Below are 23,665 nucleotides of genomic sequence, written 5' to 3' on the forward strand. Positions count from 1 at the left end.
TAAATAATGTCCGCTATTTTGGCGCTGGTTAGACCAGTCATTTGAGTTTATACCTAAATGTGTAATCTGTTTATACCTAAAATGTAGGAACAATAAAAAATGAAGGGCTTTGGGATTTTGGCAGGGAGGTGGTCAGTAGGTTTTTGTTTTTATTCTTTAATATGAAATAGAGTTCAGGAAAGGTCATACGAACAAACACTAGGTGTTGTTTCAGTATAAGAAACTGAATCATAGACATTGAGTTAATGGCTTCTTTTTTCTTTGATTTCTTTCCAAGGTTTGGGCCCCATGGGATCCCTGTGACAGTGTTTCCCAAAAGGGAATATAAGGAGAAACCTGAAGCCATGCAGCTCCAATGTAATACATTCCAAGAAGGGACAGAAGTGAAGCGTGAAGTGAATGGTGCTGTTCCCGATGACCCTTCTCCCATCTCGCCTCCCGAGCCGGGCTTGGCCGAAAGCCTGTGGACTTCCAAACCACCGCCTCTCTTCCATGAAGGAGCACCTTACCCTCCCCCTTTGTTTATCAGGGACACCTATAACCAGTCAATACCTCAGCCACCGCCTCGGAAAATTAAGCGACCCAAACGAAAAATGTACAGGGAAGAACCTACTTCAATAATGAATGCTATTAAACTGCGACCCAGGCAAGTCCTGTGTGACAAATGTAAAAACAGTGTTGTTGCGGAGAAAAAGGAAATTAGAAAAGGTAGTAGTGCAAGTGACTCTTCTAAATATGAAGATAAAAAACGGAAAAACGAAAGTGTAACTACTGTGAACAAAAAACTGAAAAGTGACCATAAAGTGGATGGGAAAAACCAAAACGAAAGCCAGAGAAGAAATGCTGTGGTGAAGGTTTCCAGTATTGCTCACAGCAGAGGCAGAGTAGTCAAAGTTTCTGCTCAGGCAAATACATCAAAAGCTCAGTTAAGTACTAAAAAAGTGCTCCAGAGTAAGAACATGGATCATGCAAAGGCTCGGGAAGTGCTGAAAATGGCCAAAGAGAAGGCGCAAAAGAAGCAAAGTGAAACCTCTACATCCAAAAATGCACATTCAAAAGTCCATTTCACACGTCGCTATCAGAGTCCTAGCTCAGGTTCCCTTCCACCCCGGGTTCGTTTAAAACCACAAAGGTACAGGAATGAAGAAAATGACTCTTCTTTGAAGACAGGACTTGAGAAAATGCGGAGTGGCAAGATGGCACCCAAGCCCCAGTCTCGCTGCACCTCTACCCGCTCAGCAGGTGAGGCCCCTTCAGAAAATCAGAGTCCCTCAAAAGGCCCGGAAGAGGCCAGCAGTGAGGTTCAGGACACAAATGAAGTGCTTGTGCCTGGTGAGCAGGATGAACCACAGACACTGGGCAAAAAGGGCAGCAAAAGCAATATCTCTGTTTACATGACCCTAAATCAAAAGAAATCTGACTCTTCCAGTGCTTCAGTGTGTAGCATTGATAGCACAGATGATTTGAAATCCTCCAACTCTGAGTGTAGTTCTTCTGAAAGCTTTGATTTTCCTCCAGGCAGTATGCATGCACCTTCCACCTCCTCCACTTCCTCCTCTTCAAAGGAAGAGAAAAAGCTCAGTAATTCCTTGAAAATGAAAGTCTTTTCCAAAAACGTCTCTAAATGCGTCACACCAGATGGCAGGACCATATGTGTAGGGGACATTGTTTGGGCCAAGATCTATGGCTTCCCTTGGTGGCCAGCCCGTATTCTTACTATAACTGTGAGCCGCAAAGATAACGGCCTTTTAGTCCGACAGGAGGCCCGTATTTCATGGTTTGGGTCTCCAACAACCTCTTTTCTTGCTCTTTCGCAACTCTCCCCCTTTTTAGAAAACTTCCAGTCACGCTTTAATAAGAAGAGAAAGGGCCTGTACCGCAAGGCTATCGCAGAGGCGGCTAAGGCTGCCAAGCAGCTGACCCCTGAAGTGCGGGCTCTGTTGACACAGTTTGAAACGTGAACATGGACAGTAAGGTAGGCAAGAACCATTGGAAGGCACCACAGATTTTCTAGTCTAGTTAGGAATAACTTCTACGAAATAGCTTGGCCAAATCGGAGAGAGGAATTGTACTCGGTGGCTGCTTTTTTATATTTATCTTATAGCCATTTTTAGACTGAGAAGCTTAAACTGAACAAGCAGTCAAATTTTGTCTTAAGGAAGTGAGATTTTAGCAGTATTTTTCAGTTTTGAAATCAAACCATCCCAAGGCATAGGAGCCATAGCCTCAACTGAAAATGAATTTTTGCAGGGACTGTTAATTGCCATTTGTACCTAGTACTGTGTGTATGTGTGTATATTTATTTATATATGCACATGTACGTATATGTGTGTATATGCATACATACATATATATAACATATAGCCTGTCACTGTGTGACACAGGTTGCGTATTTGGGATTGCAGTAAGGGCTGGTGAGCTGGGTTGGGGGTGGGGGTGGGGAATAGTGTGGATATTTAATGACTACTTGTTTTTTAATTAATGAATACGTAGCCTTTCTATGTGCACAATGGCACAGGAGTTTGATACTTAGGTGTTTGACAAATTGAAATGCTTGCTATTCAGTTGCAGGCTGGGGAAATAGCCCAGTATTTGGGGTTAAGACTTTTAAGGCTGACAAGGTTTGAATCATCACTCTTTCGTTCAGTGGGGATTTAACAAAAACTTTCAAATTTCTGGTTTGGGAGTTTAGGTAGGTTTGTCTTTGGATATGTAAATAGTTGATTGCTAAATTTGGTCAGATTTCTCCTGACTGGCTGTTCCTAAATTCTTAGGATACGTCCTGGTAAATTACACTTTGTGAATTAATTGTCATGTGTGTAATTGTTGCATTTTGGATGTACCTAATTTGATAATTTTTAAAAAAATATTTCCATTTAAGGTATCTGTTTGCAGGTCAGAAAATGAGAAAATGTAATTGTGTAATGCTCTGAAATGTAAAAAAAAAAAAAACAAAAAAAAACTGTAAATAAAATCGACTAAATCCAAATTATTTGTGTGTGTTTCTCAAAAAGCTTTGAAAAATTTCAAGATGGTAGAAAGTTATTCTTTGTAATAGTTTATAGAGGAGATGAAAAAAATCAAACCTTTATTTTCCTGTTTGTCCTATCAGAGAATATATTACCTGACCATAGATAAAATGAAGTAAGTGATTAATCCATATATTCTGAAAATGAGGTTTTACAGTGTAGAGGTCTGATATGCTTCTAGATTTGAAGCCTTCCTCCCGCCAATTTCTCATAAATGTGTAGGTTTAATTTTCCTCATTTTTAGCCTTAATATTTCATCACATGGCTCTTTGTTTTATATTTGGGTAGTAACAACCAGTCTGTCTTCTGCCTGGTCTGCCTCAGGTATCCTTGCTTTTGGGGCTAGTAACTTAGATCACTGTTTTTCTACATGGTCCATCTGTCCCTCAGATTTGACTTACTTTTCATTTTTAGCTTTTTATTGTTAGTGAAAAATAACATCTGATTGCCCATTCAGGCAAATTTATCCCAAGATTTTTCAAGTTGCTTTCACATTTTTTTGTGTCTAACTTTATCTTTTGAATTTGATAGAATATCAATTTGACACTTTTAGAAACTTGAAAATTTTAAAGAGCAACTTTCTGTGTACTTCCAAGTAATCCAGTTTGAAATGTCTTAGTTACCTATGGAATTGATAAAAAGATTAATGGAGATTAAAATCCATAATCTGACAGCTTCCTTAAAGTTACGGACTTTTATGATTTATATACTGATAACTGCAAAAGCAAGTAGAATTTCTTTTGGGGAACTCAGTCAATGCTTTTTGATTATAATAAACACACAATTGAAAATAACAGTGTTTCACTTAAGTACAACATATTCTTTCCTGCAAACAGAAACAACTATACTATTTTTTAAAAATTCTTTGATTATAACAGGTTGAAAGATGTTCACGGTGTGGTTGAGGGGTTTTAAAGAAGTACCTTAAAAGATTTTTGAGTATTCTTTCAGATTAATGAATTTGTTCAGATTATATTTGAAAGTTTGAAATCTAAGGTTCAGAAAGATTTAAGCAAGGCAGAGCAAAAAGTCACTTAATGCAATTCCAAGGCTTCATGTAATCCAAGTGAGTTAACATAGTGTGTTTGACAGTGGACATTGCTAATAAGTCAAGTGCTTTGGCAAATGTGCTCTGGTGGCATAAACCAAATTTGATTGTTTCAGAAGCCCTGGGTGGGGGCGGGGGGGGGCAGGAATAAAGTCATGATTGTTACGTACAAAAATAACATTCAGTTTTATGTAGTCCATACCACTGAGGGAAGGGTTGAAGCAAAATCACAAATGTGCATGATCTCCAATTATCATGCCAAATAATCCCTCCATTTTAAACTGGTGTATTTCATCTGGTGTTTCAGTAAGGAAAAATTGTAAAGAATTTCTTAGTCTTAAAACACGTATATTCTAAACACTAATCCTGTAGCTGCATGTTATTTTACTCAAATGGAAATTTAAAATTTTGAGTATAGTTGACGCACGATGTTAGATTAGTTTCAGGTGTACAACACGGTTCAACTGCTCTACACTATGCCAAATAGAAATTTCTTAAGCAGCTAAATTTATGGAGGAGATAGAGTTGAATTGGATAGTTCTAGCTATTTTGCTTTAAAGTGGTCAAAGGAGGCATTTACTCTTTGTATGGAGATAACCAAATGTGTGTTTTCCCCCTTGCAGAGAGAAAAGCAGGCTTAGGTCAAATAACCAGTGATCTTAAAAAAAAAAAAAAAAAAAAAAAGTTAAAACAAAGGATTAGCAAGGGGAGAAACCAAGTGAAAGCTGTAACAGCCAAAGATGTCTTTATTTCTAGAATGGCTCAGAAATTTAAAGCATCAGAGTATTTTTCTCTAGTTTCCCAGGATCTATTGAACAGAATGCTGACTGTTGATTTGAAAGGGATATCTTTTCAACTCAATTATAGATGTAGAACCAGACGTGAAAGAGATTAGTGAGATGGGGAAAGTACAATTCATTATAGTCTGGAGCCCATCTGCATGACTTGATGTATCCTATGGGGTTTTGATAGGAAAATCTATAAATAGTGACTTTAAATTAGTACTAAGTAAAATAGACAATATAGATGTGAAGACAGACTTAGGCAATATGAAAGTGTTAACTAAAATCAAATGTTACATCTTCATTAGTGGGTCCGAGTTTGTAATTTACAAAATACTGACTTGCACTGCTATTTTGACCAGGTTGTACTTAATATTGGTTATGTTGAAGGAACGATACATATTTGCATTCCTTTACGTACATATAGGATTCCTTTACATAGAATAACTGAATTGGGAATTGGAAATATAGGCGTACCTCAGAGATACTGTGGGTTTGGTTCCGGACCACCACAATAAAGTGAATATCCCAGTAAAGTGAGTCATGCATTTTTTGGTTTCCCAGTGCCTATAAAAGTTACTTATATTGCAGTCTCTGTGCAGTAGCATTGTGTCTAAAAAAACAATGTATATACCTTAATTAAAAAAGAATTTTACTGCTAAAAAATGCTAACCATCTGAGCTTTCAGTGGGTCGTAATCTTTTCCTGGTATGTTGACGGCTGCTGGTGGATCAGGGTGGTGGTTGCTGAAGGTTGGGGTGGCTGTGGCAGTGTCTTAAAATAAGACAGTGGTGAAGTTTGCTGCATCGATTGACTCTGCCTTTTGTGAACAATTTATTTCTTTGGCATGCAATGTTGTTGGATGGCATTTACCCACAGAGGACCTTCTTTCAGAACTGGTGTCAGTCCTCTCAAACTCTGCCCTTGCTTTTTATCAACTAAGTTGATGGAATGTTCTAAATCTTTGGTTGTCGTTTCAACAATCTTCACAGCTTCTTCGTCAGGAGTAGATTCCATCTCAAGAAATACTTTCTTTGCTGATCCATTAAGAAGCAGCTCCTCTTGTGTTAAAGCGTTATTGTGAGATTACGGCAATTCCGTCCCATCTTTGGGCTCCACTTCTAGTTCTCTTGCTATTTCCACCACGTCTGCAGTTACTTCCTCCACTGAAGTCTTGAACCTTTAATTTGTGTAAAAAAAGAAAAAAGGCAGTATCTGCGAAGTGTAGTAAAGTGAAGCACAATAAAACGAGATATTCCTGTACCTTAAGAAATCTAATTTGGATCCAAAATTAGATTTTTCCCTTTTACATTGTGAATTTTTCTATGGTTTGTGCTATATTGGTTCATTTTTGTTTAGTACTCCTAGCAGAGAAGGGACTAACAAAGGTTTAGAAAAGTTGACGGATATTTTGATTTGGGCAGAGTGAAGGCCTCTAATAGGGAATTTGCCAGAGAGAATGGAGACCCTATTTCTCAGTTGGGGCAAATTTAGCATTTGCCTTGAGATTGTATTAGTATGGTGGCTGCTAAGACCCATCTCTAATTGAAATGAGCTGGATACAGGCAGTTCAGAAAAGAAGAGGCTGGTATCATACCGGTTGCCAGGAGAAAATAAAACCGCTAAGCTGAATGAGTTACTTTTACCTGGTTCTGACTGAGTTAATAGGCTCTTCGTGTTCTGTATCTACTGTTTGCGTATACTTAGAGTATGCCTTCATTTAACAGAGTGCGTAGAATTAAAAAAATGAAAGCTTTAGCAGTTAATATGCTCCATTGAGCTATTTTGAATAAAGGAATAGAAAGTTTAAAATCCTAGTGATATAGATGCTCTCTGTATTTTTAGTTTTCCAGGATGTCTTGGTGTATCTACCATGGTAGTCGACACTAAGATCAGAAGAGAAACAGCTCAACTCTTTTTGTTTAATCTTCACTCAAGAGACTTAATATTTAAAGACTTGGATTTTTTTTCCCCTTTCCTTGTGACTTTAGGTGGAAATTAGTTTCTTCCTGTCATATTAATAGAACACTATTTTTTTTTTTTGTATTTTAAAAAGTGTTAAGTGCCTCTAACATAAAATTTAACCGTTTTTTACAAAGTGTACAGTTCTGTGTCACTAAGTACATTCACATGTTGTGTGCCTGTCCCCATCCTTCCATCTGTAATTTGGATTTTGAGAGAAATCTTTTAAATTTGGGCTGATACTGTTCTACAAGGTATTTGGAAATGAAGTCACAGGAGTGTTTTTCTTGATCAAGCAATGTGATGGGAACATGCACCTGGACCGCCTGGCTTCCAGGATTCCTTCGTAATCAACTTGCAGTCCTGTGTAGTGCTAATGGCGCCCCATTTTTAAGAACTGTTAACTGCCTCTTGGTAAAATTTTTAGGTGAGTTAGTGTGATTGTATTTGCCTATTAAAGTCTCTTACAAGTGGGTTTTAAGTTAAAACCAGCCACTCCCAGTGACAAAAACCGTTGTTTTAGACAACTTTATGAGTATGAAAACTACTTAAATTACTTTAGTAATGGAATTAATTAGCTTCCAAAACTTAAATTATTTTTATTATTTTTTTTAAAGATTTTATTTATCTGACAGGATAGAGACAGCCAGCGAGAGAGGGAACACAAGCAGGGGGAGTGGGAGAGGAAGAAGCAGGCTCATAGTGGAGGAGCCTGATGTGGGGCTCGATCCCGTAACACCGGGATCATGCCCTGAGCCGAAGGCAGACGCTTAACCGCTGTGCCACCCAGGCGCCCCCAAAACTTAAATTATTTACACACTATCATACTTTTTGCCATATTTTCAAATTTGTGTATTGTTACTCTTTTACTTTTTATGTCAGTATAGTTAGCGGAAAACAAATAGTCTTTGACATACATACTATTAAAATTCTAAGGTTATCTTGTGTACCACACTGTGGTAGGAAATACTAAATTAATTTTATTTTAAAGATTTTATTCATTTGAGAGCACACACAGTGAGAGGGAGAAGCCAACACCACCACCCCCCCCCACCCCCGCCCCGGGCAGAGAGCCGAATTTGGGGCTCGAGCCCAGGACCCTGAAACCGTGACCTGAGCCCAAGGCAGATGCCCAGCCAACCGAGCCACCCAGGCGTCCCTGAATTAATAAAACCCCAAATAAACAAAAACTTAGAGCACAAGTGGGAAGGGCAGAGAGAGAGGAGAGAGAATCTCAAGCAGACTCCGTGCTGAGTGCAGAGCCCAACTTGGGGCTTGATTTCATGACCCTGAGATCACAACCTGAGCTGAAACCAAGTCAGAACCTTAACCGACTGTGCCACATAGGCGCGCACCTTAAATCATTTTTATATCATGTCTTTAAATCCATCTTGGGGTGGATTGAGTCAAATTTTAATGCATCTAATCTCTGGGAAAAAAGTAATTGCTGAACTTGAATTTTTCTTACAGATTCCTGTTACTCTGGCACAAATTAAGATTGGTTGTGGGAAGGTGTAAAGGAAAAGAAACGTAGACTCAAAAACTTAAAGGATTTATCAAAATGTCGAATTTCTGAGTCAAATTCTGATTTTTCCACTGAATAAATTAGATGGCTTGTGATATATGTTGTCTAACTTATGGGCCTTTTCCTATTGGACACTTTTATTTGTGCAGCAATTTTTTAAAACTTTGATGTTGAAAAAGATGTTAAAAAAAAAAACCTGGTCTTAAAACTTGGTTTATTTATTTATTTTTTAAGATTTATTTATTTTTTTGTCGGAGCACATGTTTGCAAGCACAAGCAGGGGGAGCTGCAGGCAGAGGGAGGAGCAGACTCCCCACTGAGCACGGAGCCTTGATGCGGGGCTCCATCCCGGGACTTTGGGATCGTGACCTGAGCTGAAGGGAGACGCTTAACCGACTGAGCCACACAGGTGTCCCTTAAAACTTGGTTTAAATGTGAATTACAATTTTCTTCAAATTCCTGATAGTTTTATAAGGCCTCATTAAAAGTAAGTTGAAAACATAGCCATAATTTAAATATGGAATCTTCCTTGTATCGTAAGAATATGACAGGTAGCTTCTTTTTATTGACTTAGAAATCTAAGTCTTAACCAGAAATTATGATTTAAAGCAGGTAAGTTTTTCTATCCTAGTGCCTCTATCTAGAAGGAAAACCACATATGCTAAAGCTGTTACTGTCACGCTTTTCCCCTTTTCATTTAAACTAAAAACTTGTAATTATAAGGTACATGAAGTTTTAGCAAAGGCATTTTAAAAAGAAATTTGTAAGATAACTTTATAACTCTCAGTGTCCCTCATTAGTTCTTTCCAGCACAAAGATTCACTTAAAAGTTATTGAAAAAGGGGGCTCCTGGGTGGCTCAGTCAGTTAAGTGTCTGCCTTTAGCTCAGGTCATGATCTCAGGGTCCTGGGATCAAGCCCTGCCTTGGTCTCCCTGCTCAGCAGGGAGCCTGCTTCTCGCTCTCCCTCTGTCGCTCCCCCTGTTTGTACTCTCTGCTTGTCAAATAAATAAAATCTTTAAAAAGTTATCGAAAAAGCCTAGAAGGGATATAATTTTAACCCAGTAAAACAGTTTTTTTGCTTGCCTGGGGAGAATGTTTTTGGAGGAATGTCACGGTTCTCCTGTTGAGTGTAAAATAATAGAAATGGATACTTAAGGGTATATAAGTTGCAAGTGACCAGTAGTGCTCCATACCAGACTTTTGTTGAGCAAAGAATCATGTTTTTTTAAAGATTTTATTTTTAAGTAGTCTCCATACCCAGCATGGGGCTCAAACTCACAACCCTGAGATCAAGAGTTACACACTTCACCAACTGAGCCAGCTAGGCACCCTAAGCAAAGAATTCTTTCTCACTTTTCAGGCACATGGTTGAAAGTACAGGGTCTTGAGCCAGATTTCGTCCTAGATTCAAAGGAAGACTTGGATCTGCCTCTTACAAGCTAGCTGTGTGATCTTGGGTTACCTCAATGTCGTCCTCTGATAAAGGGAGAGTAATAGTACCTCATAAGGTAATTGTGAGAACTTAAATATTTAAAGCAGTACAGTGCCTAGCATAAGACGTAGAGAAATAACTTGCTACCGTTGCCACAACCACCACTTTCTGTGTATGGCATAGGAATTTCATCCTGGTAGCTTTTGAAATTATCTTTGTGCAGCATATACTCATTATGAATGAAAAGTGTTAAAATGTATTCTTATCTGAGATTACAATAATCATAGTATGGTTGTCCATAAATATCTAGAAAAAGGCATGAACTATATCCAGCAGGCATTTGTGGAGGGCACTGGGTTGAAGGTCATGGGGATTATAGTGAAGGGAGAACTGCATTCACCTTCTATTTCAACTCTTGCCTCATTCATTTATGTATTCATAAACTCCAGTCTATTCCTCTCCTGTTTCTACTCTCCCTTATGCCAAGCACAGGGCCTGACAAAGGAGAAATGATGTCTGCCTGTGAATGAATGAGGAAGAGTAACTCTGGTTCAGACAGTTATGTACTAACGACCAGTTGCCATCCCAGAAGCCTGGCACATCCCAGATCCTTTGAAAGAGGCGTGAGAAATAATTGTGCTGGTGGGGCTCGGTGGAGTAGCGTTCCTCTTAGGAGAGCTGTACAAAGGTATTAGACCACAAAGCTATGCCTGTCAGCATTTAAGTTGCATAAATGAGCTGATTTGCAGAAATGCTGCATTCCCTTGGGACGCTGGTGTTATGTAATATTTTTTGCCAAGTGGTGAAAAAAATGGGTATTAATTTGAACATTCCTTTTTATTTTTTATTGCTACTGGTATGATTGAGTAGATTGTTTCCACTTTTTAGGAGGGAAATACACATTCTAAGGCCTTGGTCTTTGTCATGGCCATATTTTCCAGAAGGTAGTCCTCTTTACCCTTTTGGTGCTGTTTACAACCTGTCAACACCTGCAGTTTAGCTTTAATCAAGAATCTGGCTGGGAGGGACATCTTGGGGTAGGCTGGGAAAAACTATTAAAACCTTATTAGAAAAATAGCACCAAGGCTAGAAAACCAGAATGAGAAACGAGGCACTGTGCTTTTCCCTGTTTGTTCATGTTGCATGATACTACAGTGTAATAAGGGAAAACTTAACTCTTTAGTTTTTAATGCTGAACTTTTCTCTTAAAAGCATAACCTCCTTTCTTTTTTATGATATTTATTTATAAAGATTTTTATTCATTTGAGAGCAAGAGCGAGCGAGCAGGCACAAGTGGGGTGAGGGAGGGAGAAGCAGACTCCCTGCTCAGCAGGGAGCCTGATGTGGGGGCTCGATCCCAGGACTCTGGGATCATGACCTGAGCTGAAGGCAGACACTTAACTGACTGAGCCCCCCAGGCGCCCCCCAAGAAGAGATTTAGAATGATTGTTGGAACTTAACAAGTTTTACTTACTGAGGGAGAGGTTCAAAGTTAACTTGGTCCGTGTACTCGGATTACTTTTTTCTTCTGTGATGGCTGTTGGATCACAGTTAATAGTACATTTAAGTACATAAGATATACTTACATAGTACGTGTGTTTTCCCATGAACAAAAGGGTGAATAAATAACCTTATTAAATCTCAGTTAAGAAAATTGTTCTCCTTTGAGTTAAAATTCAGAAGTAATTATTTTTATAGATAATGGGTATGAGATTTCTCCTCCTCAATGTCAGAAAAGCCTTTCTAAAAAGTTTTGACTATACGTTACTGTTTCTGATGTACCATAGTATTCTAAAAATAATTATTTTGTTATAAGGACTGAAAATCCTCTAAATCGATGATCCCAGAGTTTGATGTGATGAATTGTTAAAATAGAGGAATAAGAATACAAGCAAGTATGTTAAAAATAAGGCTTAAAACAGCAGTCCTTCATTTGAAATTATTCTTTGTATTTGAAGTCTCTGTTCTGAAAGCCCAAGTGAGAAAGCTATCTTGTCAGACTTATTTCAAGCAGGTACTAACTCACACAGGAAGGTCAGGTCCTGAGTAGTGTGCAAAGAAGAGAGGGACTCAGGTACCAGTTTTTGTCATTCTGCAAAATAGGGTCTTTGAGCTCCCTGATGAAGTAGCATGGACAAGGATGACAACTTCAGCCCTCGCCGTATACTGAGAGGACCAGGACTACTCCAACCCTAGCTTAGTGGTAGGCTACAAGAAATTTTTTAGCTGGAACCTCACGTGGGAGTTAGCATCTTTAGTGTGGGCGCCCCGAGGCGTGTTGCTGCTGAACTGACTTGTGCCGGAGAGTGCCCTCTCCTGGCCAACGCTGGTGTGTCCACACCTCAAGTCTGTTCTTTCCGTACCCAAACTTCACTTCCTGTGAAGTCAGCGAGTTATCTAGAATACATTCATTATGAAAATTCAACTGAATTTTGGTCTTATTTTAAAATTTTTTTGTAAAATGGATTTAAAAGAACTCAAATGACTGCTCTACTTTTGTTAACTTGGTTTTTTCTACCATAGGTCTCCACAAATGGCAGCTATTACATCAGACAGTGACGAGTCCTGCTGCTCCCTTACAGTGTCTGACAGACCACTGTGGATTCAGACTGGGAGCATTGAAGTTAACAGTGAGACGGGCAGGTCTGTCTGTGTTAAGCCCTGCCACAAAGTGAAGAGGGCATCATGTCATCACTTAATCATTCTGAAGTAGATTAGGCTAGACCTGAAAGAATTCATTAGTTCTTTTTCTGTAGTTTTCATTGACCTTGGTAGCTGGGTGTACCTCACGTAGGTGACAGTTTTAATGAGTGAAAATAACTTTCAATTGTGCTAAAAAAGTAGCGCTAGCCTCCTGTGAGCTTCTGTGAAATGAGAGTTTGTCCTAGGGTGTTAAAAGTTGGGTATCAGATTGTAGAATTATGTCAGATAGCGACTGAGTCTCTGTGGGAAGTCAAATAGTGGATTTATCTTTTCACTGTCTCAGTCTTTGTCACTTTTATATCCACTTCTTAGTCATTCTTAATGTGTATATATGAGTATATTTCCATATATCAGCACACACAGACACACACACACATTAGTGAATTAACCTCAGAACCATTGTCATTTACATAAGGAAAGTCAAAACCTCAGAGGGGCCGTGATCTTTTTCTTTAAGTACATTTATTGAGACCTCTTTGGATAGCACCTTAAAGGCTTATTTTGGGCTCTTACACAGCTGGAAAGGTTTAAGGATTTCTGTTGTGCTGCTTTTGAACTTACGATCTCTTTTTGCTTCCTTGAATTAAGGCTATTTAACCTTGTGGTGTTTGTGGCTAGTGAAGAGCCACGATTAGGCTGTGGCATTGCACAGGAGCTGTCATTTGCAAGCTGGGTCAGAATGGCACAGTTGGGATCAGAGATTGAGGCTGGGAGATCCTGGACTGAGCTGTACTGTAGGGATGGTAGCTACCCTTATGGCGATTTCTTGAGGGAATGGTGTTTGTTTTCTGCACCTCTCAGGAATGAGTACTAAGACCTGCTTCAACCCTGGGCTTTCTTGTCCACTTGAATGGGCCTCACTAAGGTTGAAGGCAAATACTGAGTCATAAATAGAAGGAAATGGAATTGTGCATGGGAGTGGATATTTACCTTTTTATTTCCTCTTTCAGTTTACTTCCAAAGTTGTGTGTGGGTTTAAAGAGTATTACTAGTTTTAAAAAATAAACATTTCTTAGCTCAATGTCAAATTTAAAGGTTTTAATCATTCTATTTCTTTAGAAGCAAAGACTGTTCATCTTCTATTCTGACGTGTGTGGTATTTATGGCTAGAAGCCACTGTTCATTGCTAGAGAAAAACATGATAGAATGCCCTGTTACTGTGTTTCGTAGGCCTCGATCCAGTAAGTCAGGGAGGCAACCCAGGAAGCTAACAGAAGATCAAGAGTTCCAGCAAGAATGGCAAAGGCTCCTACTTTGAAATGTTCGGAAGCTGAATATTGGGAAGGATGGGGGTGGTTTTTCTTTTCCCTTTTTGCATTCTGTGTTTGTTCTGTCAGTTATTATTCTGCTAAACACACCACAGATCTTTGGTTTAAAAATACATTTGACAAATAAAAAAATCATTATTCTCTCCACGATCACTTCCTTTGGAATTTAAGCTCTCACTGGTAGTCTACCGGGTCTGAGAGGCATTGACGAAGGATGATAAAGGATTGCAGTGGGGTTCTTACCACTTGGTATTGAAAGGAAGTCGATAATGTTGGGCAGAAATTCTGGTCATGCTATTTGGAAGTAATTTTTATAAGCCTCGACCTCTCTCAATGTTTTGCTCAGTCTTGCTTCTTCTTGGAGGTATGGTAAAGAGAGCCTCTGCTCATGATCCGGTGTGCTGGTGTAATATGGGACACTGGTCAGTTTAGTGTACAGAAGTTGTCTTCGAGTAGCAGCATGGTGCTCTGGATGCCTTCTGATGTGCTGTCCCCCCACCCCCCTTGTTTGCGTGTGCACATGCGCAGACAGTACGGTCTGCAGCTGACCCGCACTGAGCTTGGTGTCGTCTAGGAATCTGCCTCAGTCCGTAGGCTGCCCGTGCTAGGAAGGCCGCGGGCGCTTCAGAGCCGTCCAGGGCAGTCGTGCCGACTTCCGAAGGCTAACGTGATACCGGTGAAGTGGCAGCATAGAGAACGAAGCTAAACGCCCTCCACCCCCCGCCCCCCCATCAGGCAGATCTTCATCAAGTGTTTTTAAAAATCTGCTCAAGTGCAGACCGACTCTGTGAAGGTGACAACAGTTTTGTGTGGGAAGTTGGCCAGACGTACTTCGGAAATCACACGAACGCTTCTGCTGGTTTAGAGTGGAAGTAAATTGTTTTTTCAAATATCGGTTTTAAGTTTAGCTGATTAAAAAGAGACAAGTGTGATCCCATACTCTATGTAGGGCTGACTTTAAACAACGAGGACATCATTTTTCTCCTGTTTACTTGTGCTTAACTACATTTTCTTCCTTTTCTTTACTGTATTTCAGCACAAAGACATTAGCAGGCTGCTGGTTTCATGGACCCGTCCCACAGTGACACCACACCAGAGCATCAGGACTGAATGACATTGGAGACTCAGATTTTTAAAGCTGCACTAAGAAGTAAATGTTAAGGCAGTGGTTAAAACCGACAGGGCACTTGCAAATTGTGCTATATTAAACTGAAGAAAAGGTATTAGGGGAATGTTTTATAAAAAATAAACTATTGCAATAAGTTATGCATGAGAGGAGGAAAAAAGTGATACGAAACACGCAAAGAACTCACTTGAATTTTATGTATGAAGAATCACTGACCGTAACTTTTTCTGAATGTGAAGTTCTTTTCAGTACAGTTTGGACAGGCCTAAAAGGCATGGGATGATGACAGAGATGCTGAATTATTTTTTAAACTAAAACTTTGTGCTTTCTCCAAGGTTTTGTTCATCAGTTCAGATATGAGCAAAGGCATTTCTAAGATGGCTCTCCTGTGACACAGCAAGAGTCACAGCTGCCCAGGCGAGGCCAAGGTCTCCTTCAGGCTTCCAGTGGAAACAAGAGAAAAGGTTCTCTAACATCCTCTAAAAAGGATGGTAAAGTGCCCCGCCCCACCCCGAAAAGAGAATTTGGATCTTTTCTTTCTTCAATAAAACAGGGCTGTATTATCTTGAATATACATTTGCTTGTTAGAACATATTAAGATGTATTTATTTGCCACCAGTATTTAACATTTTGTGCACATTTTCATAACTGCATTCTTACCTTTTAAATTCTGACTCAAAGTGGATAGGCTAGTGTTGACCTTAGAGTGAAAATGTATACTCTAAGAGCTAGTTCTTAATTCTCCTGAGGTGGAAAGGCTTTTTCCCTGAATTTTGGTGTGGACCTCTCTCACGGAGAGCCCCTCCTTCTAAGTGCAGGATATTCTCCCAGGTGTCAGGTGGGACTTGACCCTGGGAACAAGCAGTAGGAACAGACCCATAAAGAGCTCTCATGCATGGAACATGAATTCTTATTAATGGATACCATTATGTCTTTCTTGTCTTTGGAAAATACATATTATGAAAAACCTTAATTTTTCTTTTTAATGAATGGAGAAAACTTTCATGAGAAAACCAGATGGACCTATTAGTACTACATTTTTAAGGCATTTTATATTTGATGGTGCCGTACTTTTAATAATAAAACTGAAGTTTTTTAGTGGCAATACGGATTTATTTTTTAAACCAGAAAGATAATCCATATTGATTACTTAATACAAAAAAGGGGAAAAAATGCCAAAAAATTAAACACAAAATTCATTTGAAGCAACATAACAGATAACTGAGCATTTGGCTCAGGTGTTCAAACTTTCCATAATCTTACTGTATGGGTTTGGGATTTCTTAATAACCCCACGTTCAGGATTAAGAAAAGGTTCTGAGTGAGAGCTGGAGAACATTTGATGTACCTGACTAGGACTTGTTTTACAACTCAAGAAGAAAAGGAAGACAGTCTTCTAGTGAGCTTAATACAAATTCTAATTACAAGGCAAGTAATGAAAAGTTTGGAGCACATTCTAAAGTCTTTGGAAATCTTCAGGAAGTCATACACATTTGATCAACTCTGAAAAAGTCAGCTCAGGAACTGGAGCAGCAGGGAGCTCTAAAGATTATGTGTACCTCCATGGCCCCCTCGTCTTCACGGCCCTAGGGCTTAGGCTGGGGTCCATCTTGTTCTTTCTGAGATTGAACACCAGCAGTACCTTCAGGCTCACTTCAGGAACCAGATAACTCCATCCCATGGCGGACTTTACAATAATGAAGCTTTAGAATTCTTTGCGCAGAGTGATGGAAATGACCAAGAAATAATACAAAGGCAAAACCTGATCTCTCCCAATTCTTTTAAGTATCTGAATATTTCTCCTCATGACAAAATTCTCAAAGGTGTTTTGTTATAAACCACGTTTTCATTTTTTAATAAATGAAATTTGGTGGTATTTACAATCTAGACATACCATGTTGCTATTTCACTTTTCATTGCTTTAGTTGCTTAATATTTAAGCTTTGCTTCATGCTACCTTTGTCTGTATTTCGAATCTTCACAAGCCTATTTCATTTTGTAGACTTGAATGACAAAAGTTGTTTCTCATCTAAAGTATGCTAAGACTTAAATGTTAAAGAATGTTGTGTAACATTTATCCAATAAAGTCTTGATTTTTTAAAATTTAGTTATTTAAAAACTTCTGTTTACTTTTTAGGAGTTAGGTTTTAAAGGTTATTATTTTTTAACTATTAAGATTCAACCACCAGTTCTTTAGGGAGCTGTTTTAAGTAACACTGCTTCCTTAGGAGAACAGCGTGTTTTTATTTAATCATTGGGAGGTTTTTATGGAACCCTCTACGATCAAGGAACAGAGGATTCTATCCACAAACATGACTGTTCTTTTCCGATGGAAACAGATATGCTACCCTTCAGAGCTGGATGTAATTGAGCAAACATCTGCTTGTAGGTTTTTTGTTTTGTTTTTTAAGATTTTATTTATTATTTATGTGACAGAGAGACAGCCAGCAAGAGAGGGAACAGAGCAGGGAAGTGGGAGAGGAAGAAGCAGGCTCCCAGCAGAGAGGCCCAGTGTGGGGCTCGATCCCAGAACGCTGGGATCACGCCCTGAGCCGAACGCAGACGCTTAACGACTGCGCCACCCAGGCGCCCCTGCTTGTAGGTTTGTTTTAATTTTAAGAAGTCCTGCCCTTATGGATGCATGGTTGCTGCTTTAAAAGCCCAGCATGTCTGATGTGTTTGACCAGAAACACTCCGTTGTCAGGAAAAATACACTCCCGATCATGTTACATACATGTGTCGCTATGTTTATAGGCACACCTAACAGGAGAGGGGCTGACTGATGAGACGCAGGGCTACAACTTAGGATCTTTCTGGTGCTGTATTTGTGTAAGGAAATCTGAGTTTGGATTCATGCCCTGAAATCATGTACGGAATGTACCAGTACCTTCCTGGGCAGGCTGCGTATGTCACTGCAAATATGCACTGTGGTAAAAAGTAAGCTGTTTTCCTGCTTTTACACCTGACAACTCATTTCTCTTCTCTCAAGTAATGATTCTGATTCTTCCCTCAGTGCTTTGAATAGAGCGCACTGTGTATCTTCAAGCGCACCCTTCTCTAGTGATGAACACCACAATGAAATTTCATGGCCAACAACTCCTTTGCTCTGATACCAAGAAGGTAATGAACCTGGAATGAAAGAATACACCTCAGGAGTACTGTGCCAGAGGAAGAAAGAGCTGGCCAAACCCAGTGGCTAGGTCACCACACTTCTACGATTAGCCCTTTCCTGATTTCCCTGTGAGACACATTTATGGAAGCAACCTTCTAACAAAAGGAGGCCAAGTGAGCTGGTGATAGTAAGAGGAGGATGCTTCTATACAAATGACCCCCTTTAATCTACATAGATTATAATCTAAATTCTATCAGTTACCTTCCCGACACAGTCATACAGTCGCCGTGGCCCAAGACAGGGAAGGCACGGAAGTTTTTCCCTTGAGTGAAACAGTCTATAATCTTACGTATCTGAATGCTGTCTAAGCTCGCTCAGTGCCTAATTCCCGTGGATCCTGAGTGGACAGCTCAGACCTGTGATCCAAAGAAGGTGGACTGTATCAGCAGTGTGAAGTACCTCGAGGTAAAGGAGTGCCTGCGGTGTGACTGTTCAGAGAAGCACAGCCAGGGGCTTCAGGAAGACACAGAGCAGCCCTGGAGAAGACAGGGCTGGAGGGGGTCCTTCACACGTTTAAATGCAGCTTCTCTGACACCGGTAGAAAAGAAGGCAGGCTGGAAATGCTTTGGCAGCACAAGCTGAAGCTCTCTTGGTCTCTGATGCCAACCCTGCCAATGGCAGGATCTAATCCGTGTCAGAGCCCCGGGAAATTATCCGACCGTTCCTCCCAGTGAACTTCATGAAGCAAAGTGGCAAACGGCGTGTTCTATTTGGGGTAGTCAAACTATCCCTACAAAACTGTGTACTCGAGACCAACTACCAGAGACCATCCACCAAAGCCAACATTCTTTGAAATGTAAACTGTTCTCCCCATTTCACTCCATTCCCTGGCTTCCCATCCCTGGCCTCTGTCTTGTCTGTTTGAAGACTTGACCATTTGTGGATTTCAGACTTGCCACATTTGGGGAGTCGGAAGGCACTTGGGTGTTCAGGGTTATCAGACGGTGTGAGGCGGCTGCCTGCCAAGTCCAGTGGAGTGCCTGAGGTAGAATTCCTACCTGGGTGAGCTGTATTCTCGGCAAGCTAGAGTTCCAGGAGCTGGGACTGAATCATGGCCCTAAATTATTAGCTGTGGGCTTCCCTGGCAGTGGGAGAGCAGGCCACGCCATGCTTTAGCTAAGTGGGAAATGTGAGCTTCCAAATTTCCCCTTGAGTGAAAGGAAAAAGGTAAAGCATATTTCTAGTTCTGGCTGATAGAACTTAACTCCTGCATGATGGAGCTTATTCCTGGTTTGCAGACCTCAGAAGGTCGGAAAATTAGAAGATGGCAATATTCTTATTACAGAGTATTCCAAACGTGTAAAGGCAGACTGGTCACTAACAAACCCCGTGTGTCCACCCCTAGCTTCACCAATTACCAGCTTGCAGCCAGGAGGACTGAAATGTTTAGTGCTTTGAAATCCGAGGCCATCCTCATAAATTCATGTTACTGGTTTCTCTGATTGCTCCTTGAAGGGTTTGAAGCAACTATTCTGAGGCTCTAGGGTGATTTGAGCCCCACCTCTTGGGCTGGCTGGTAGCAAGTAATCCATTTCTCATTATCAGGAGCATGAATAGGCTTGGTCTAGTATGGACTCAGGGCAGCTCTTCACAGACAGAAGGAAGCAACTGCAAATTATCACCTCATTTTTCTGCGCCGTTCCCTGAAGGCACAGATTTCCTAGCCACTTCTGACACACTGTGCATCTACTTCCTCCTCTAAAGGAATGAAGGTGCTAGAAGGACTAGGCTTGTTACTACCACAGTCAGAGAGGGCAGGCTGAAGAGGGGAGGACGCATCTCACTGAAATTGCTCCAGGATTTTACTAGGGTTTAGGGGTATGTATCAAGCACACAGTGCACACCGATAGAAGTATTAGAGGAAGAGTTCAAGGCCTGAAGAAATAAGGGAGGGATGAGGTGAAAGGCTCCTGTGATCACAGCAACAGGAACAGAACAGCAGGGCTGGCAGTGACCCCTGGGCTGCAGGCCCACAGGCTGCACCCAGAACACTGAGCTCCGGTGGCTCAATGCTGCCTTTTAGGCCAAGAGTGAGCTTAAGGAAAAGCTCAGATAACAGAGGAAGAGGGACAGAGGCTTAAGTCACGGATTTTTCCTGTCCTAGGCAGTTTCTCAGATTGGCACTCTGGTCTTAGACGGTTAGTGGACCCTTCCCTTTAAAGATCTTTCTTAAGGAGATTAAAGCAGCCATGCACTTGCACAGCTGTTCCCTTCCTCCTCGATTTCCTATCAATGCCTTCCCCTTTGACATTCCAACTTCGGCTAAACCAGTTGTAAAAGATAGGATTTGCAGGTCTGGTTAGCTCTTAGGATCAGACAGACAACCCTTGCAAATACATCTTCCAATCAGGTTTGCATTTAATACCTGCTGCCAGTTTCCCATCCCACGAGAGTCTATTCAGACAGTAAAATGCCTCCAAAAGTCCTCTGTCTGGTCTTCCTAAATCAGTCTGAATTCCAGCATGAGAGCCGTGTGAAACGTAATTCAGCAATAGTCTTAGAGGCCAGCTCAGGGACTCACAGAGCAGCAGAAACAATCACCAAGCCCAATAATATTTCCAAAAGCAGTTCCCTACCCTCAACGACACAAAATGTTGCAGGAAATAGGACTTTTGTCACTTATAGACCAAACATGCATGCCTTTGACTATACCTGAGTAACTCTGAAGCTCCAATGTGTGAGATCTTGTCATTTTACTGAAGCTCGAATGTAGGCCCAGTGCCACGAAGTTCAGGTCATTAGCCAGTAGGCTCGGCCACTCCCCAGCCGCCACATCTCAGCATGGTGTGGCGAGCACAATATTCCTACGAGGACAATAACTGGTAGTAAGATATGGCATTCTGGGGGGGCGGGACAAGGAGCAAAAGGATACGGAAGAACCCAGGCGCAGCGCTTATGATGGAAGGCAAACCTATTTGGAAGGTAGATTTCTTAGAAAAAGAAGGGGATCTTCAGAGTAGAATTTAACCAGAATTCAGATCCATGATGTGAGGAAAAGGACCTAATCCGCGGTGTACTCCCCATAAAGAAAAGCACCGGATGAGCAGAACTTTGTTGCAGAAATATTCCCAGTTTCCCGGGCGAACCTTCTGCAGGAGGCTCCAGTGAATGGAAGTCACTCATGTGAAAGTTGGCGGGGTGCTTAAGACACAGTGTGCAGCTACAGAGAACCCAAGATTCAGTGGAAATGCGATCTGGGAGAAGGCAGAGAGGCAGAAACAAGAGGACAAGGTGGGGACTTCTGAAAGTCTAAGACAAATCCTTGCAGGTATCTTAAGATGCAGAAATGAGAGAATTTAAAGACCCGGAGGCATAGGCTTACGAGCCAGGCTGAGCTCTGCGTCTGGGGGCATTCTACATGGCGGCACATGATGGGCTCGACTGGTTTGCAGTGATTCTCTTTACAAAGTGTCCAAGCTTCATGTGTACCAGTCCTGCATTCACTGTTGAGAGATCCTAGCTGAGCCCTCTATATAGTTAGCCAGAACTTCACACGACCCAAATAAAAACTACTGGAGAAACTTAACTGGGACCATAAACTGCAGGGTGTTGAGGCCATTCTGGGCAATACACAGGGAAGCCCAGATCAATCCACTGATCTTGACTAGGTGAAACCAAGCTGTTGTCTTTCACGGTCTCCCACGTTCTTTGGAAGGTGAAAAATAGCACATAAACCTTCTAAGCTGACATTTGAATCACTTGCTGGGTCTTAAATTTTTGAGGAAAATGACTAGTTTCTACTTACCTTGAGATAACAGGTAATGGTTAGCAAAGGAGACATTTTAAAAACCAGGGACTGATCAAAGGGTACCGAATCTGGAGAATTCTGGATAGAGATGGTTATTCACACTGAGAACACGTAGAATGCCTTGGATACCAATTTACTAGGTTTCTGGTAGAGGAGTAGGTGTTGGTGCTATTAAGAAAATAAATACGGCCCTTACCTTCTAGGAGCTCATGGAGGCAGACAGGGGACAGTAGATCATAGTAATTAAATAAAATGTGTCTTATAGTCTTCAAGGAAATTCTAGGAGGAGATCCAAAATTATTCTGATCCATTGCAATATTGTTGGAATAAGAACATATACAACATCAAACATTTCTATTCTATTCCATTCATTCTACTGTCAAACATTTTCAAAAGGTTTGACTATTTTTTCCAGATTTGTAAGTAGAAAAATAACTATGGTTGATTAAAAAAAAAAACAAAACTAAAACAACAGTCTGTGTGTTAAGAAAATTCACATCTAGTTGGATTCCCTTCCTTTCCTTGGCAGATGCATTACTTGGCCCACCATGAGATTTCAGTGTGGTGGAGATGGAGGTCGTGGTGGAGACGGAGGAGGAGGGAGAGGACAAGGGGGAAGGCCTGAGAAGCAACACCCGCAGAGCCCACAGCAAGGGTGGCGTGTTAAGGCGGGCTGTACGGAGGCAAACACGGATTTCCCCACTCCCTGGATGGTCAGAGAGGTGCTCAGGCATCTCAACCCTGGCCTTGGCCGAGTTTCAGTATTAAGCTCAAAAGTCAAAGTGTGACAAAGTGGCTCTCAAAATGTGGTCTGAGGGGCGCCTGGCTGGCTCAGTCGGTAGAGCGTGGCACTCTTGATCTTGAGGTCCAGAGTTCAAGGCCCACGTTGGTGTAGAGCTCACATGAAGAAAACGAACAAGTAGTGAGGCTTCTCAGGAGTTCCTGAGGCCCCTTCGGGTCTCCAGAGGGTCAACAATACTACGGAGCGGCGGCACAAGGAGCAAAAGATGTCCTGCTGTCACATATATGCACGGTGCAGGATTTTCCAGACTCCAGGACGTGATACTGTGACGACCTGAATGCAGGAGCAGATCTGAGAATCTTGCTCTATTCTATGAAGACACATGAAAGGGATTTGCAAAAATGTAGGATGATGTCTTGAGATGTTTTTGTTTCGGGAGATATTTTTCTAAAGATATTATTTATACTAACAGGAAATGTATTTGTTATTTTTAAAGGAATTACCTAAATATTTAAGAGAATTTTCTCAGTTTTAATTTCTCATGTGGTCGACATCAGTGGATATAATCCACGTAAACCAAAACACTCTCTAGACTTCCCTGAGCACGAGGGTCCCAAGGTGAGAAGAGCTGGGAGCCGCCGCCCCAGCACCGCCCGCTGCGCGGACACACTCACCACCGAGGCTCCGGTACAACTTCTGTGATGTCACACACACACTTTTTCGGGAATATCAGATGCCAGATTTACCATAAAGATAGCAAAGCAAAAGTAACCACACTCCTTCTCCCTCTCCTTTTCTCCTTGTTAATTCCATGAAGAATTTCATTTCACAATCTGGAAGACAGGCTCAGCGTATCAGTTTGGACTGCGCATCGTTCTGCTACCTACCGACACTCTTGAAGCGTCTTCGAGGAGCGGATCAAAGCAGCGGCGCATCCTTCCTACTGGGAGGGGGCCTACTGCAACGTTACTCACACAACGAGACGTGCGCCTCCTTTCTAAGATGAAACCTGCGTGTCACTGCCTTTGACACTCAAACCAGAGCAACCAGAAGCTTTTCACCAGCAATGGTCGATGACTAGGAAACAAATCCCTAAGCCTACCTTTGAAACTTCTGGGTTCATGTAGC

The 23,665-nt window shown here is 41.1% G+C and overlaps 1 protein-coding gene across 8 annotated transcripts in view; it reads left to right on the forward strand.

Moving 5' to 3' along the window:
- The window catches only part of PWWP2A (PWWP domain containing 2A), a 50,626-nt gene that overhangs the window by 19,191 nt on the left and 7,770 nt on the right, over positions 1-23,665 (forward strand). For 2 of the 8 annotated variants that reach the window (XR_006778539.2, XM_045792023.2), the window contains exon 2: positions 278-1,242. Coding sequence is in view for 7 of the 8 variants with exons in the window: in XM_045792023.2 (XP_045647979.2) it covers positions 278-1,242 (965 nt within the window). In the remaining variant the exon portion in view is untranslated. The other 6 variants (XM_045792026.2, XM_087867819.1, XM_045792024.2 and 3 more) reach the window with 5 other exon arrangements.

Source organism: Ursus americanus, chromosome 15 (genome assembly GCF_024610735.1).
Source record: "Ursus americanus isolate L20-20 chromosome 15, mUrsAme1.1.p, whole genome shotgun sequence".
Lineage (NCBI taxonomy): Eukaryota > Metazoa > Chordata > Mammalia > Carnivora > Ursidae > Ursus > Ursus americanus.